This window comes from Oncorhynchus nerka, unplaced genomic scaffold, assembly GCF_034236695.1.
Source record: "Oncorhynchus nerka isolate Pitt River unplaced genomic scaffold, Oner_Uvic_2.0 unplaced_scaffold_19___fragment_4___debris, whole genome shotgun sequence".
NCBI lineage: Eukaryota > Metazoa > Chordata > Actinopteri > Salmoniformes > Salmonidae > Oncorhynchus > Oncorhynchus nerka.
In genome coordinates this window covers 91,578-106,407 of record NW_027039943.1, presented here as the reverse complement: position 1 = coordinate 106,407, position 14,830 = coordinate 91,578, and the positions used below count along the sequence as shown (strand labels likewise).

Genomic DNA, 14,830 nt, shown 5'->3' with positions numbered 1-14,830 from the left:
AGCCTGCAGGCGCCCGACCCACCACAAGGAGTCGCTAGAGCACAAAGAGCCAAGTAAAGCCCCCATCAGCCAAACCCTACCCTAACCTGGATGACGCTGGCCAATTGTGCGCCGCCCCGGAGGCCCCCCAGTATAGTTCTTATCAAGAGACTTTACATATGTGCAACCAAAACCCGGACAATAGATACTTCAGAAAATGTCCTTTGTGTGCCCTTTAAGGTGCATCCTTTCTAGCCTGTGAAAACCCCAATACAACCATATTAAACCCCACACAATAAATGAAACACAGTATTAACACCACTAACAAATATTCATAACAGGTGGGTTTATGTGTGGGTGCTGGCGTGTGTGGTAAAATGTAGGGTAAAAACAAACAAAATGGCCAGGCCTTATTTCATTTGGGAGCTCCTTAAACAGCCGGATCAGAGTACCTTTAAACTGTAAAGTACACAGTCTCAATAACTGCTCTCCTAAGGCACCTGCCTCAGGAAGCCTTTCAAAGGGAGAGATACAGAATCATTGGTACATTTGGAAGTGGGCTTTCATCAGTCCTGTAAGAAAAAAAGAAAAAACTTTACTTAGTTTTCACTATGCTACATCTTAGTCAGTCCTAAGATTTTCTTAAGCTTAATCTCACTTACTTCATCTTGGGCAGGAAGTCTTGATAAAAACAGAATCATACTTCAGACACATCAGATGATACAGTGTCACGTTAAGCGGAATAGGCACTTTCTAAAGTAAAGAATCCAAAAGCCCCTTTCTTCTAATTTGATCATTTTGACCTGTTGCATTGACACATGTTGTCACGTTCTGCCCTTAGTTCCTTTGTTTTTGAGTTCGGCCTAGTATGGTTCTCAATCAGAGGCAGCTGTCAATTGTTGTCGCTGATTGAGAATCATACTTAGGTAGCCTGGGTTTCACTTTTGGTTTGTGGGTGTTTGTTTCCGTGTGAGTGTTTGGGCCACACGGTACTGTTTAGTTTTGTTCCATTGTTCAGTTTGTTTATTAAAAAAGACATGAACACTTACCACGCTGCACCTTGGTCCTCCTCTCTATCTCCAGATGACATCTGTTACAGAAACACCCACCAAAAAAGGACCAAGCAGCGTGATATCGGGCAGCAGCGATCTCAGGACTCCTGGACATGGGAGGACGTTTTGGACGGCAAGGGTTGCTACACATGGGAGGAGATCCTGGTTGGAAGGGATCGCCTCCCATGGGATCAGCTGGAGGCAGCCAGGAGAGCGGAGGCAGCAGGTAATGGGAGCCAGCGCTTCGAGGGAACACGGCTGGCAAGGAAGCCCGAGAGGCAGCCCCAAAAATGTATTGGGGGGAGGAACACGGGGAGTGTGGCTAAGTCGTGCTTACCGGAGAGAGAGAACGACAGGGCAGGCACCGTGTTATGCGGTGGAGCGCACGGTGTCCCTGGTGCGTGTGTATAGTGCGGTACATTCCAGCTCCTCGTATCGGCCGGGCTAGAGTGGGCATCGAGCCAGGTGCCATGAAGCCGGCTCTACGCATCTGGTCTCCAGTGCGTCTTCTCGGGCCGGCGTACATGGCACCAGCCTTACGCATGGTGTCCCCGGTTCACCAGCACAGTGCGGGCTATTCCACCTTGCCGCATTGGCCTGGCTACGGGGAGCATTCAACCAGGTAAGGTTGGGCAGACTCGGTGCTCAAGAGCTCCAGTGTGCCTGCACGGTCCGGTCTATCCGGTGCCACCTCCACGCACCAGCCCTCCGGTGGCAGCCCCCCGCACCAGGAAGTCTCTCCGTCTCCTCCCTACAGGTGCTCCCGCCTGTCCAGCGCTGCCAGAGCCTTCCTCCTGCCCAGCGCCGCCAGAGTCTCCCGTCTGTCAGCCAGGAGCCGCAAGAGCCGTCAGTCAGCCAGGAGCCGCCAGAGCCGTCAGCCAACCAGGAGCCGCCAGATCCGTCAGCCAGCCAGGAGCAGCCAGAGCCGTCAGCCAGCCAGGCGATGCCAGAATCGCCCTTCACTCCTGCGCTGCCGGAGTCTCCCGCCTGTCCGGCGCTGCTGGAATCTCCCGTCCATTTCGGACCCGTGGCGTGGGTCCCCAGTCCAAGGTCGGCGGCTAGGGTAGCCGCTCAAAAAAACTATGGTGAAGTGGGGTCCACGTCCCGCACCAGAGCTGCCACCGCGGACAGACTCACACCGAGACCCTTCCCTATAGGTTCAGGTTTTGCGGCCGGAGTCCGCACCTTTGGGGGGGTATTGTCACGTTCTGATCTTAGTTCCTTTGTTTTTGTCTTTGTTTTAGTATGGTCAGGGCGTGAGTTGGGGTGGGCAGTCTATGTTTGTTTTTCTATGTTGGTTTTTGAGTTCGGCCTAGTATGGTTCTCAATCAGAGGCAGCTGTCAATTGTTGTCCCTGATTGAGAATCATACTTAGGTAGCCTGGGTTTCACTTTTGGTTTGTGGGTGTTTGTTTCCATGTGAGTGTTTGGGCCACACGGTACTGTTTCGTTTTTTTCACATAGTTTATTGTTTTGTTCCAGTGTTCAGTTTGTTTATTAAAAAAGACATGAACACTTACCACGCTGCACCTCTCCAGACGACATCCGTTACACATGTCCTGTACTGACTGTCCCTGTAACATCAACTAGGCAAAATATGAAACCTGTTTAACAAATCTGCTAGGTCCTTCAGAAATCTGCTGCTCCAGTTTCAACTGTTCTGCCTTATTATTATTCGACCATGCTGGTCATTTATGAACATTTGAACATCTTGGCCATGTTCTGTTATAATCTCCACCCGGCACAGCCAGAAGAGGACTGGCCACCCCACATAGCCTGGTTCCTCTCTAGGTTTCTTCCTAGGTTTCGGCCTTTCTAGGGAGTTTTTCCTAGCCACCGTGCTTCTACACCTGCATTGCTTGCTGTTTGGGGTTTTAGGCTGGGTTTCTGTACAGCACTTTGAGATATCAGCTGATGTACGAAGGGCTATATAAATACATTTGATTTGATTTGATTTGCTAGCTTATCAGCTCAATATTCAGTACTACAGTTCCACGTAATGGAAACCAGATTATTGTTTTAGGTGACATTACATTCTTACTTAAATCACTGGTGTTACCCAAACTATAGAATTGAGTAATAATAATTGGAAATGGTCAAAAACGTAGTAAGAGACAAAGATAGTCACATACAAAATACACACACACCTCATACACAAGCAGACTCCTGTAGTCACATATACACACACACACATCCATACTCACAAACACACACTCACACACATACATACACACACACACACACACACACACACACACACACACACACACACACACACACAGTCAACACAGCTGTCCCATGTATACAGTATATAGACATTAAACCCAGGACACGTACCATTTATTTTATACTGTTTTTCACACTGTGTATTCATATACTGGATTCTTGACATAGCTCACTGTAATATATCTACTGCTGTACAAGTAATTCTTAGTATATATTTTTGGTGTATATACACATAGATTGCATTTGGATTACTGATAGTATTATTTAGGTTGTTATTGGATTAGTTCTGACATTTTTTATTTTTTATTTCTCGTTTTTGATTATTTGTGTTTGACATTTTACAGCACTGTGAGGATCTAGTAACACAAGCATTTTGCTGCACCCGCTATAAAATCAGCTAAACTGTGTACACGGTCAATAAGCATAGACTTTCCCTGAGGAGGAATTATTCAAATATATTTTTTAAGGGAAAGGGTTGATGAAGTCAGCTGGTAGGTGGAGCAATTGAAGTTGAAGATTCCTGATGTTTGTGACACCCATCATTTGGGCCTGGTGGGGAGTGTGGTGATAAACAGAGGTGTCAAAGTCTGTCCTTTTGAGTTTTGAATCAGTCTTTATCTGACAAAGTCATGTTATGACATTTCAGTTATCCTGTTAGAGCTTTTGTGCTGAATCTGCTGCAGTGTTTCAGGTGCCACGTTTAAGGTCATGTTGCAGAAGTGCATTCGGGAAGTTTTCAAGACCCTGTGACTTTTTCCACATTTTGTTACGTTACAGCCTTATTCTAAAATGAATTAAGTTATTATTTTCCTCATCAAACTACACACAATACCCTATAATGACAAAGCGAAAACATGTTTTTAGACGTTTTTGCTTATGTAATAGAAATAAAAACCAGAAATACCTTATGTACATAAAAATTCAGACCCTTTGCTATGAGACTTGAAATTGAGCTCAGGTGCATCCTGACTCCATTGATCATCCCTGAGATGTTTCTACAACTTGATTGGAGTCCACAAATGGTAAATTCAATTGATTGGACATGATTTGGAACACACATTTAGGTCGCACCACAGTTGACAGTGCATTTCAAAAACCAGGCCATGAAGTCGAAGGAATTGTACGCAGAGCTCCAAGACAGGATTGTGTCGAGGCACAGATCTGGGTAAGGGTACCAAACCATTTCTGCAGCATTGGAGGTCCCCAAGAACACAGTGGCCTCCATCATTCTTAATAAATGGAAGAAGTTTGTAATCACCAAGACTCTTCTTAGAGCTGGCCGCCCGGCCAAAATGAACAATCGGGGGAGAAGTGCCTTAGTCGGGGAGGTGACAAAGAACCCAATGGTCACTCAGGACAGAGCTCCAGAGTTGCTCTGTGGAGATGGCAGACGGAAGCCACTCCTCAGTAAAAGGCACATGACAGCCCACTTGGAGTTTCCCAAAAAGGCACATAAAGACTCTCAGACCAGGAGAAACAAGATTATCTGGTCTGATGAAACAAAGTTTGAACTCTTTGGCCTAAATGCCAAGTGTCACATCTGAATCAAACCTGGCACCATCCCTACGGTGAAGCATGGTGGTGGCCGTTTCATGCTGTGGGGATGTTTTTCAGCGGCAGGGACTGGGAGACTAGTCAGGATCGAGGGAAAGATGAATGGAGCAAAGTACAGAGAGATCCCTGATGAAAACCTGCTCCAGAGCACTCAGGACCTCATACTGGGGTGAGGGTTCACCTTCCAACAGGACAACAACCATAAGCACACAGCCAAGACAATGCAGGAGTGGCTTCGGGACAAGTCTCTGGATGTCTTTGAGTGGCCCAGCCAGAGCCTGAATTTGAACCCGATCGAACATCTCTCAAGAGACCTGAATATCGCTGTGCTGCGACACTCCCCATCCAACCTGACAGAGCTTGAGAGGATCTACAGAGAAGAATGGGAGAAACTCACCAAATACAGGTGTGCCAAGCTTGTAGCGTCATACCCAAGAAGACTCGAGGCTGTAATTGCTGCCAAAGGTGCTTCAATAAAGCACTGAGGATAGGCTGAATACTTATGTAAATGTTATATTTTTATTTTTAATACATTCGCAAACATTGCTAAAACCCTGTTTTTGATTTGTCATTATGGGGTACATTGTGTAGATTGATGAGGAAAAAAATATATTTAATACATTTTAGAATAAGACTGTAATGTAACAAAATGTGGAACCAAGTCAAGGGATCTGAATACTTTTCAAATGCACTGTATAGGAGGGAGATTCCAAGATGTAGGAAGTGTCAAGGAGGGCATGGTACAGAGCATTGTATAGTCTTGGTGGAAATAGTACTGTTTGTCAACTGTAAGGGTACCCATATTGCTGGGGATCTGAAGTCTCCGGTGCGAGAGAAGCAGTTTGAGGTGACCAGAGTCAGAGTCGTGCAGAAGGTGTTGTATGCTGAGGCAGTGAAGAAAGTAGAGGAGCATGGGTAATGGTTGAGGGATCCTGAGAGGATCGCTTTTAGTAGTAGATCTCTACCAGCACTGAGGGATATGCCTACGAGTGATATATGCTTCATTAAGGTTGGCTTCTTAGTGTTCATAGCAACGGTCCTCAACTGTTCCGCATAAATGGAATGGAAATCATTGAAAATTGATGTTGTGATGGCAGCTGCAGAGAAGTACTTGGGTGTACGAGATTGGACTTCAGAAGAGTTCCAGGATGTGTTGAGTGGTGGTGTCTCATCCTCCCAGGCTGTTGGCATTGTGCAGGAGCAGATCGGCTTAAAAGGGAAAGGGGAATACCTAGCCAGTTGTACAACTGAATGTCTTCAGATGTAATGTGTCTTCCGCATTTAACCCAACCCCTCGGTATCAGAGAGGTGTGGGGGGCTGCCTTAATTGACATCCACATCTTTAGTGCCCGGGGAACAGGGGGTTAACTGCCTTGCTCAGGGGCAAAAGGACATATTTTTACCTTGTCAGCTCGGATTTATACTATAGTCCAGTTGGGTGCTTTTAATGCAACGTATTGGATGCGAACCGCCGTTAAACCTCACAGAAGAAGAAGAAGTCAGTCGTTTGTGATGCTCGTTATTTGGGTCGAGGCAGACAGGGTGGCGAGAGTGGTGAAACAGAAGAGTCATTGTCTGTTCTTTTCAGTTTTGATGTTGAGTCTTTGCCCGAAAAAGTGATATTAGGATATATAAGTTATCCTATATGAGCATTGGTGCCAAATACATTACGCTGTTACAAGTGTCAAGCTTATGGACATGTGGCAGCAGTGTGTAGGAGGGAGGTTCCTAGGTGTGAGAAGTGTGCAGAAGGGCATGAGACAAAGGAATGTGTTGCATTGGGGAAGGTAGTGGTATGTGTTTATTGTAGGGGTGCCCATGGGGCTGGGGATCAATGTCCCGTGCAGGTTGAGGTTTCCAGGGTTAGAGTAGTGCAGAAGTTGTCATATGCTGAGGCAGTGAAGAAAGTAGAGGAAGATGGGTCAAGGAGAAGGGATCCTGAGAGGAGTGGTGTGAGTAGTAGATCTGTACCAGTACAGAGGGGTAGGCCATCTAGTGATATATGTTTCAGTAAGATTGGATTTTTAGCGTTTATAGCAATGGTTATCAACTGTACTGCAGGGATGGAACGTAAGTCACAGAAAATGTAGGTTGTGGTGGCAGCTGCAGAGAGGTATTTGGTTGTGCGAGACTTGACATCAGAAGAGTTACAGGGTGTGTTAAGTGGTGATGTACCATCCTTTCAGGTTGTTGGCCTGAAGTAGGACTAAATATATTTAAAAAGTAGAGTGTTTTGTATTTAACTACGCAGTCAGTTAAGAACAAATTCTTATTTACAATGACGGCCTATCCAGCCAAACCCTAACCCGGGCGATGGTGGGCCAATTGTGCGCCACCCTATGGGACTCCCAATCATGGCTGGTTGTGATACAGCCTGAAATTGAAACACGGTCTATAGTGACGCATCTAGCACTGAGATGCAGTGCCTTAGACCGTTGCGCCACTCGGGAGCCCTTGATATGTAGGGTGGTATTTAATTGAAATATTTTTTAAATCTAATTTTTGGGCGAGTTAGATGGTAGGGTATTTTTTTTTTTTTTTTTCAAGCAAAGTATACGGGAGTTGTACTCCAGTCTAGTAGGTGTAGGTAATGCAACATATTGGATGCCAACCGCCCTTATAAACCTCATCGAAGAAGAAGTCAGCCGGTTCGTATGACGTAACAGTTCTTACCGGAAGTTAAATAATACACAACATAGATGGCGGCGTCCAGCGAGACAATGTTGAAAAAACCACACGTGGGGAAAAAGAGAAAGGTAAAGTTCTACATTTACGACACCACGTTTACAAATAGATTACTTACGCCAGATCAGCTAATGTAGCTATATTCTACTCTCGGTCCTACTTTTTTGATCCTGCAACGCTGATTAAAGGCTACACGCTGCTTGTAAGCTCTGATCCCCTATCCAATTTTCTCAACGCTTTCAGTAACATTACACTGCTAACGATTTAGTGACTGCAGCAGTTTCTCAAAACTCGTTGCTTGCTTGCCATTTTGTTGATACGTTTTCAATTGTTTGGGATAAAGAGTATACTACTGAAATCCCTTTACTTTTAGCTAGCTACTCTGTCTTCTTGAGGGCTAACGTTAGTAATGTAAGCGTCGATGCCGCTACTGTCTAGCTACCACTGAAACTGGTGAAAAGGCATCTGAAAAAGTTACTTCTCTGTAAGATTTTAAGGATTTTCGTAATATGTATAATGGACAGCATTGTAAAAAATCCAGCCTGCTCAAATTAATGTGTTATTTGACTTAATGATCGATATCTGTTTGTTCTGCAATCAGCCTCCAACGAGATACTGGGAGGGCACAGAGGAAGATGGGAAGAATGATGGAAAGAAACAGAAAGAAGGGGACAACAATGAACAGACTCCGCAACAAAATAACACTAGGACAAAGAAAGGAGGAAAGCGAGGAGGAAAGCGAGGAGGAGCAGGAAAAAAGGTCATATCAGGGGTAAGTGGTAGATCAATCTGTAGCACTGAAGATTCTTGAAATGTTTCACCCTATCCTTTAAGAATGCGTTTTTCATGAATGTTTAATTCAATCCCACAGAAATCAGATCCATTCCCAGGCTCAGCACCTGTCCCTGAAGAGAAGTTGAACAAATTCAAGAGGGGAGTGAAGGGAGAACTGGTGAGGCATTTTTGAATACACATTCACCAAGACATTCTGTCAGAATAATGTCACTTACTAAATTTGAAAATATACCATTGTTTTGTACATGTACTGTAACTTCAGTAAGTTGCAAGGTTTTTCCCCATCCCTCTCTCCCCAGCCCCCTCGGCCACAGTACAAGCTCAGAGATGTGGTCATTCGATCAGAGGCTGCCTCAGACCTGGCCCAGAAGCAGAATGCACGATATGACCTTATGCTCCCAGAGGATGCTGGGTAATGTCAATATATTTGCAGGGCCAAGTTTAGTAGACAAAAATGGCTGTCCCACTATATTCTCTGCAACTTTCTGTTTTTCTCTGGTCTTAGGTTCCTGGAGGGAGACGAAGATGAGGACACATGCACCATCTCACAGGATGACATTGTTGATGCTGTGGATATTACCGCAGGGGCAAAGGTGAGACTCTGAGGGGGCAATAGCTAGGTTTCCATCCAATTGGCGACAGATTTTCATGCAAATGTGCATATTTTCGCAGCAGTGCTGTGTTTCCACTAAACGGACTTGTTGCAGATAAAAATCAGTGCGTGATGATGTGTGCGCACAGTTTACTTTTTCACTTTTCATGTACCGAATAAAAGTCTAGATTTCAATGTTTCCATCATATTTTCAACTCTACTAATTGTTTTGTCACAAAAACGTGCATTAAATAGCAAATGTGCTTATCTGGTCTTGGCACATCTGGTCTAGCCAACAGCTATCAAATACAGTGCGGGAAGGCTAGTCTACATGAGATTATTATTGATTTAAGAGCGAGAATATTCTTATTTGTGAAACGGCAGTCAAACATCGACCATCATGTCACCAGAATAAGACCCTTGATATTTATTGGAAAGGAGCATCGAGCTCATCACCAATCAATCAAATGTATTTATAAAGCCCTTCGTGCATCAGCTGATGTCACAAAGTGCTGTACAGAAACCCAGCCTAAACCCCCCCAAACAGCAAACAATACAGGTTTAGAAGCACGGTGGCTAGGAAAAACTCCCTAGAAAGGCCACAACCTAGGAAGAAACCTAGAGAGGAGCCAGGCTATGAGGGGTGGCCAGTCCTCTTCTGGCTGTGCCGGGAGGAGATTATAACAGAGAACCTGGCCAAGATATTCAAATGTTCATAGATGACCAGCATCGTCAAATAATAATAATCACAGTAGTTGTCGAGGGTGCAGCAAGTCAGCACCTCAGGAGTAAATGTCAGTTGGCTTCAATATCCCTATATTCTACCACCATTGAGCAAGGCACTTTACCCCTAAGTGCTCCAGAGGCGCTGTTCTGCCACAACCCCTGTGCTGCTCCCTGTGTGTGTGTCAGGTACTGTGACGGGAAGAAATAAAGAATATCCATGCAAATGGACCAATAAATCAAGTAGTATTATTATTGTTTTCTAACTCTGTCACTCTCTCCCTCCACAGTACTTTAGCCTGACCCTGTCTCAGTTTGGGCCTTACCGACTGGATTACAGCAAGACTGGGCGGTCAGTTTCATGTTCTGTTTGTTGAGTGTGTTCTGTGCAAGCAGGTCAGATATTCTGTTTGTGCTTTTATTGTTAGAGCTGGATTTTCTGGGTAGATTCATTGTGATTAGTTGTTTTAGTCCTGGGAAGTCTGATGTTTTGTATGTGTGTGTTCCCTCTATTCCAGACACCTGCTGCTTGGAGGCAGGAGAGGTCATGTGACCTGCCTGGACTGGCAGTCCAAACAGTTGATGTGTGAGATGAATGTGATGGAGACAGTCAATGACGTAAAGTGAGTACACACTTACATTCACACACTCATTTACATTCAGTTTTAGGCATACTTTCCTTTCCTCCTCCCATTGACTCATCCTAATATGTACTTTTCTGTGTGTCCACTAGGTGGCTCCACAGTGAGGCTTTGTTTGCAGTGGCTCAGAAGAAGTGGCTGTATATCTATGACAACAAGGGCATCGAGCTCCACTGCATCCGCAAGTTCAACGATGTTCTCCGCATGCAGTTTCTCCCCTACCACTTCCTGCTGGCTACAGCAGTGTGTAAACTTATACTAACGTTGCAATATGTGTGTATGTGTCATTGGAATCAATTGTGTAATGAGTGATTTGTGAATCAAGATGTAGGTAAGCTCTGGGGGTTACACAAGTCTTCAGGTCTCAGGTTACTTGTCTCGGATTACTCGACACAACAGGTGACTGTAGTCTCACCCGTGAACTCATCCTGTCTCTCTCTACCCCCCTGTCTTGCTACCTCTCCTCCTCCAGAGTGCGACAGGCTTCCTGCAGTACTTGGACGTGTCGGTGGGTAAGGAGGTGGTGGCCATCTGCACCAAGGCTGGCCGGCTGGATGTAATGGCCCATAACCCTCACAACGCCATCATCCACCTGGGCCACTCCAACGGCACTGTCACCCTCTGGACGCCAAACCAGAGAGAGCCACTTGTCAAGATGCTCTGCCACCAGGGGGGTGTGCGCTCTGTCGCCGTTGACAAGACTGGCACGTAAGTCCTAGTCAAAGACATAATATAGTTCTGGTTTTGTTATGAGTGGATTTGGTCTCTCGGCCATTGAAAAGGTGGTTATGTTGTGCAGTGTAGCTGTTGTATTCAATATGATATCCACATTTGGGTCAGTGTTTTGTGATTGGTCTTTGCTTGTGTACTTCCCTAAAATGTCCAGCAGGGGGCTGTCCTGTAACACTCTTCTGTCTGTGCAGGTACATGGTGACCTCTGGCATGGACAAGAAGCTGAAGGTGTATGACATCAGAGCCTACCGGCCCCTGCAATCCTACTTCCTGCCTGCGGGAGCTTCCTGCCTGTCTCTGAGTCAGAGGGGTCTGCTGTCCGCCGCCACAGGAGACATAGTCCAGGTCATACATGCTGCTTATAATTTTGCCCATGTTTTTGTCCCATGCCTTTTGTATTTCGCTGTGGTCTTCTTGACACTGCTATTCCATAGTTCCAGTCCAGCAAGCCATGGTAACACCTCAGAACGATATTGACCTATATTGTCCACTGAATCTTGAACCAAGCATACTAATGGAATTGACAGAACTGGAACCGGAACCCAAATACTCATTACTCATGGAGAGAATAGATTGCTCTGAGGCAGCAACATGGTGCCCAGCTCTAACGCTGTCCAAACTCTCTGTACTTTTCCTGACCCAGTTTTTTTTTTACACTGAGTATTCTTTAAAGGAAAAAATCTACCCAAAACCACTCATTCCTTTTAATTTACAGTGTTAAATAACACTGTAAGGAGAATATTTTTTGTGAACAAATGTTTAATTTTGGTGTTATAATAAGGTTGTTAGCAACATGGAACATTGTGTGAATCTGCAGCTCAAGTCGAAGACAAAATCCGCAATGCTCTCTCTTTGGGCTGCTGTCTTGAGAAATTCTATAGGAAGAGAGACAGCAAAGATTTTAGCACCAAGAATGGTACAGAGTTGAAAGCTTAACAAACATAATCGGGTCTCTACTTTTATAGAAAAGTACAACCACTTTTGTCTCCGTGGCAGTTTAGCAGATGTGTGGAACATTATGTAAAAGGCGATTGGTTTGTCTTTTCAGATAACTGCATTTGTCGCAGTTCACACTATAATGTGCTCCTTCCTGCAAGGTTCCACACAGCTGACTTCCTGCAGATAGTAAACCCACGGGATGTCTCGCATACTGCAGTCGCACCTAAATGGATCGTAGCTATACGCCCAGTCACAAACGTGTCTTTGTGTATCAGGTTAGAAAAAACACTAGCAGATAACAAGCGACTAAGCAGTAAAACATGGGATAGCACTAATTATGTAATTTTCTACAACACTGCCTAGCTAGCTAGCAAGAAAACGTTGCTACACACAATAATACCAAAGACAATATTAGCATGTAACGTAGCTAGTTATCAAGGAGTGAATGGGAGTCTATTGGGCGATAGCACAAAAAAAAAACATTAGCATGAATTTCGTCAACAACTAAGTACAACATTACAAATCTTTTCTGAGAATTGAGATGATGAACTTGATACCTGTAGTATCGTATAGCTTTGGAATCGTGGCATCACATACTTGAGGAAAATAGGGACGTTTGAGAAGGGATTCCGTGACGATTAGTTTAGCAACCGCGTGACAACATGAAAGCGGTTGGTCGACAGTATGCTGGGTGGGGTGTTATAAGTTCCTTCATTCATTGGATTCCTATCTCCTTTCTATAATATCTCTGGCAACGGCACCATGCAATCCACACTGGACTAGAGGCAGACAAATAGGCAAAAATGTGCTAGACCCTCCGTTAAATAAAACATTTCTCGAGGTAGGAATATCGCAAAAATACGATCAATGCCACATTCAAGAGAAGACAACCTCCCGTGTTATGACAGCGACCTGTGTTTAAATCTGGCATGTATGATATATGTTTTTGTGATCTAAAAGTCGTATTCCTATTAACTTCCAGTGTAGTGAGAGCGACTTTATCACGGTGCTACGTCACACCGGCTTGAACGCCAATAACTCAGATACACATGAAAACGTGAAATGACCCAGAGAATCGATAGAACATCCCTCAGAGATGCACAAATATAATATAACATTCAAAATGGGTGAACCTTTCCTTTAATGTCTGTGTCTTGAGTGTTTCTCTGTTGGAACCTCTGTGCTCATGTTGATATCTCTGTGGTCACGTTGTCTGTGTAGGTGTACAGAGATGTGTGGGGCATCCCAGTGACCAAGCCCTACATGGCCCACAGGGCAAAGGGCTCAGTGTGGGGTGTGCACTTCTGCCCCTTTGAGGATGTCCTAGGGGTGGGCCATGGAGAGGGCTTCACTAGCATGGTCGTACCAGGTCAGAATGAAATTCGGATTCAAATTCAATCCATATTCTCCTTCCTGTGTGGCGTGTCCAATTGATCTACATTCTGAGTGACCCCAACCCTGGTGAACAGTCTCTAACTCCATGCTCTCTCTCTCTGCCATTAGGTGCTGGCGAGCCCAACTTTGACGGTCTGGATGCCAACCCGTACCGCAGTGCCAAGCAGAGGCAGGAGTGGGAGGTCAAAGCCCTACTAGAGAAGATCCAGCCAGAACTGATTGGCCTGGACCCTAGCCAGCTCAGCCAGGTGGACCACTCCACCTGGGAACAGAGACATAAGGACAGGGTCCAAGTACTGGTGAGTACTACCAAGGGATGGAAGCAGTTTATCAGAGTGATATTGAGAATTAAGATGGTGACAAATCTGAACTTTTTCATAAATCGGGCATTGATGTTGTGTGTGTGGTTTGATTTCAGGGCTTTGACCCGCTGGCCAAGGAGAAGTTTACACCAAGGTTAAAGACCAAAGGTCGGAGTTCAAGTGGAAAAGTGGAAAAGCGCAAGAAGCAAGTGGCACATGAGGACCAGAGGGTGAGTTCTATTACAAAAACACCATGCAATTTATATGGAATGATGTCTTCATTATTTCATCTTTTGATATTTTACTAATTATGTGCATCTCCCTTGGTCTTTCTGCTTCCTTGGTGGCTTTCCTCCACTCAGGATGTGATCAGGCAAACAGTAGAAGACAGGATGAAGATAGATAAAGAGAGGAAGGAGAAAGAGAAGAAAAAGGCGGCAGCAGCTGGTCAAAAGTCTGCTCTGGACAGATTCAGGAAGTAAGACCGAGGGACCTGTGTGTGTGTAGACGCCTCTGTGGGAATGAGCGTTGACCTTTCAGATAAAGGGCACATTCTGAGTATGGGACATGTTCCTCCGAAGCCCAGCCAGCAGGCTCCAACAGCCACTGCAGACACACAGAACATGCATACCAAACTGTATGAGATGACTTGGAACTGCATCATAATCGGTGCTCTGAGCTCATTCTGTGTGACATTTATAAACTGTCAGTGTATTTCATATCAAAATCTAATTTTATTGGTCACATACACATATTTAGCAGATGTTATTGCGGATGCAGTAAAATGCTGTCAGTGTATTTATGCCAGTTGGAAAGGCTGTCATTAAGTATTATGACCTTCTCTATTGTGACAATTATGATGGGTGTTTTCAGCACAGTTTAATACTGTTTTTATATTAAAAAAACATGTCATTTGTGAAATAAAAAACATTTGTTCACAAAACAATGTGTGGTGTATTGACCAGTCCTTTTCCATCAGTGGCAAAATATTTCATATTCTACCTCTGTTTCAATTAACTTTAATGTAATGCTACAGACCGGGAAGTCAAAAGTAGGATGAAATGTCGTCTATCCCCGTTGCTCTCTTTCGGTCTGCTGGAAAGCAAAAACCAACCATCAGTTTTATCTACACAAACACTACTACGACTGACTACTACCAGCATGTCATCAGTGCGGCATACTAGCACAGCTTTACCAATGTTTTTTTTTTTTAAAC

At 44.7% G+C, this 14,830-nt stretch overlaps 1 protein-coding gene across 1 annotated transcript; it reads left to right on the top strand.

Annotated features, from left to right (window-relative positions):
• The first annotated feature begins 7,471 nt into the window (after positions 1-7,471).
• Positions 7,472-14,560, top strand: wdr46 (WD repeat domain 46). Its single transcript, XM_029621619.1, has 14 exons — positions 7,472-7,566; positions 8,097-8,267; positions 8,367-8,447; positions 8,590-8,702; positions 8,796-8,883; positions 9,896-9,957; positions 10,124-10,228; positions 10,339-10,489; positions 10,719-10,954; positions 11,170-11,323; positions 13,139-13,286; positions 13,421-13,611; positions 13,731-13,844; positions 13,977-14,560. The coding sequence occupies exons 1-14, from the start codon at positions 7,510-7,512 to the stop codon at positions 14,094-14,096; spliced, it is 1,791 nt and encodes a 596-aa protein (XP_029477479.1). The 5' UTR covers positions 7,472-7,509; the 3' UTR covers positions 14,097-14,560.
• Positions 14,561-14,830: the final 270 nt, after the last annotated feature.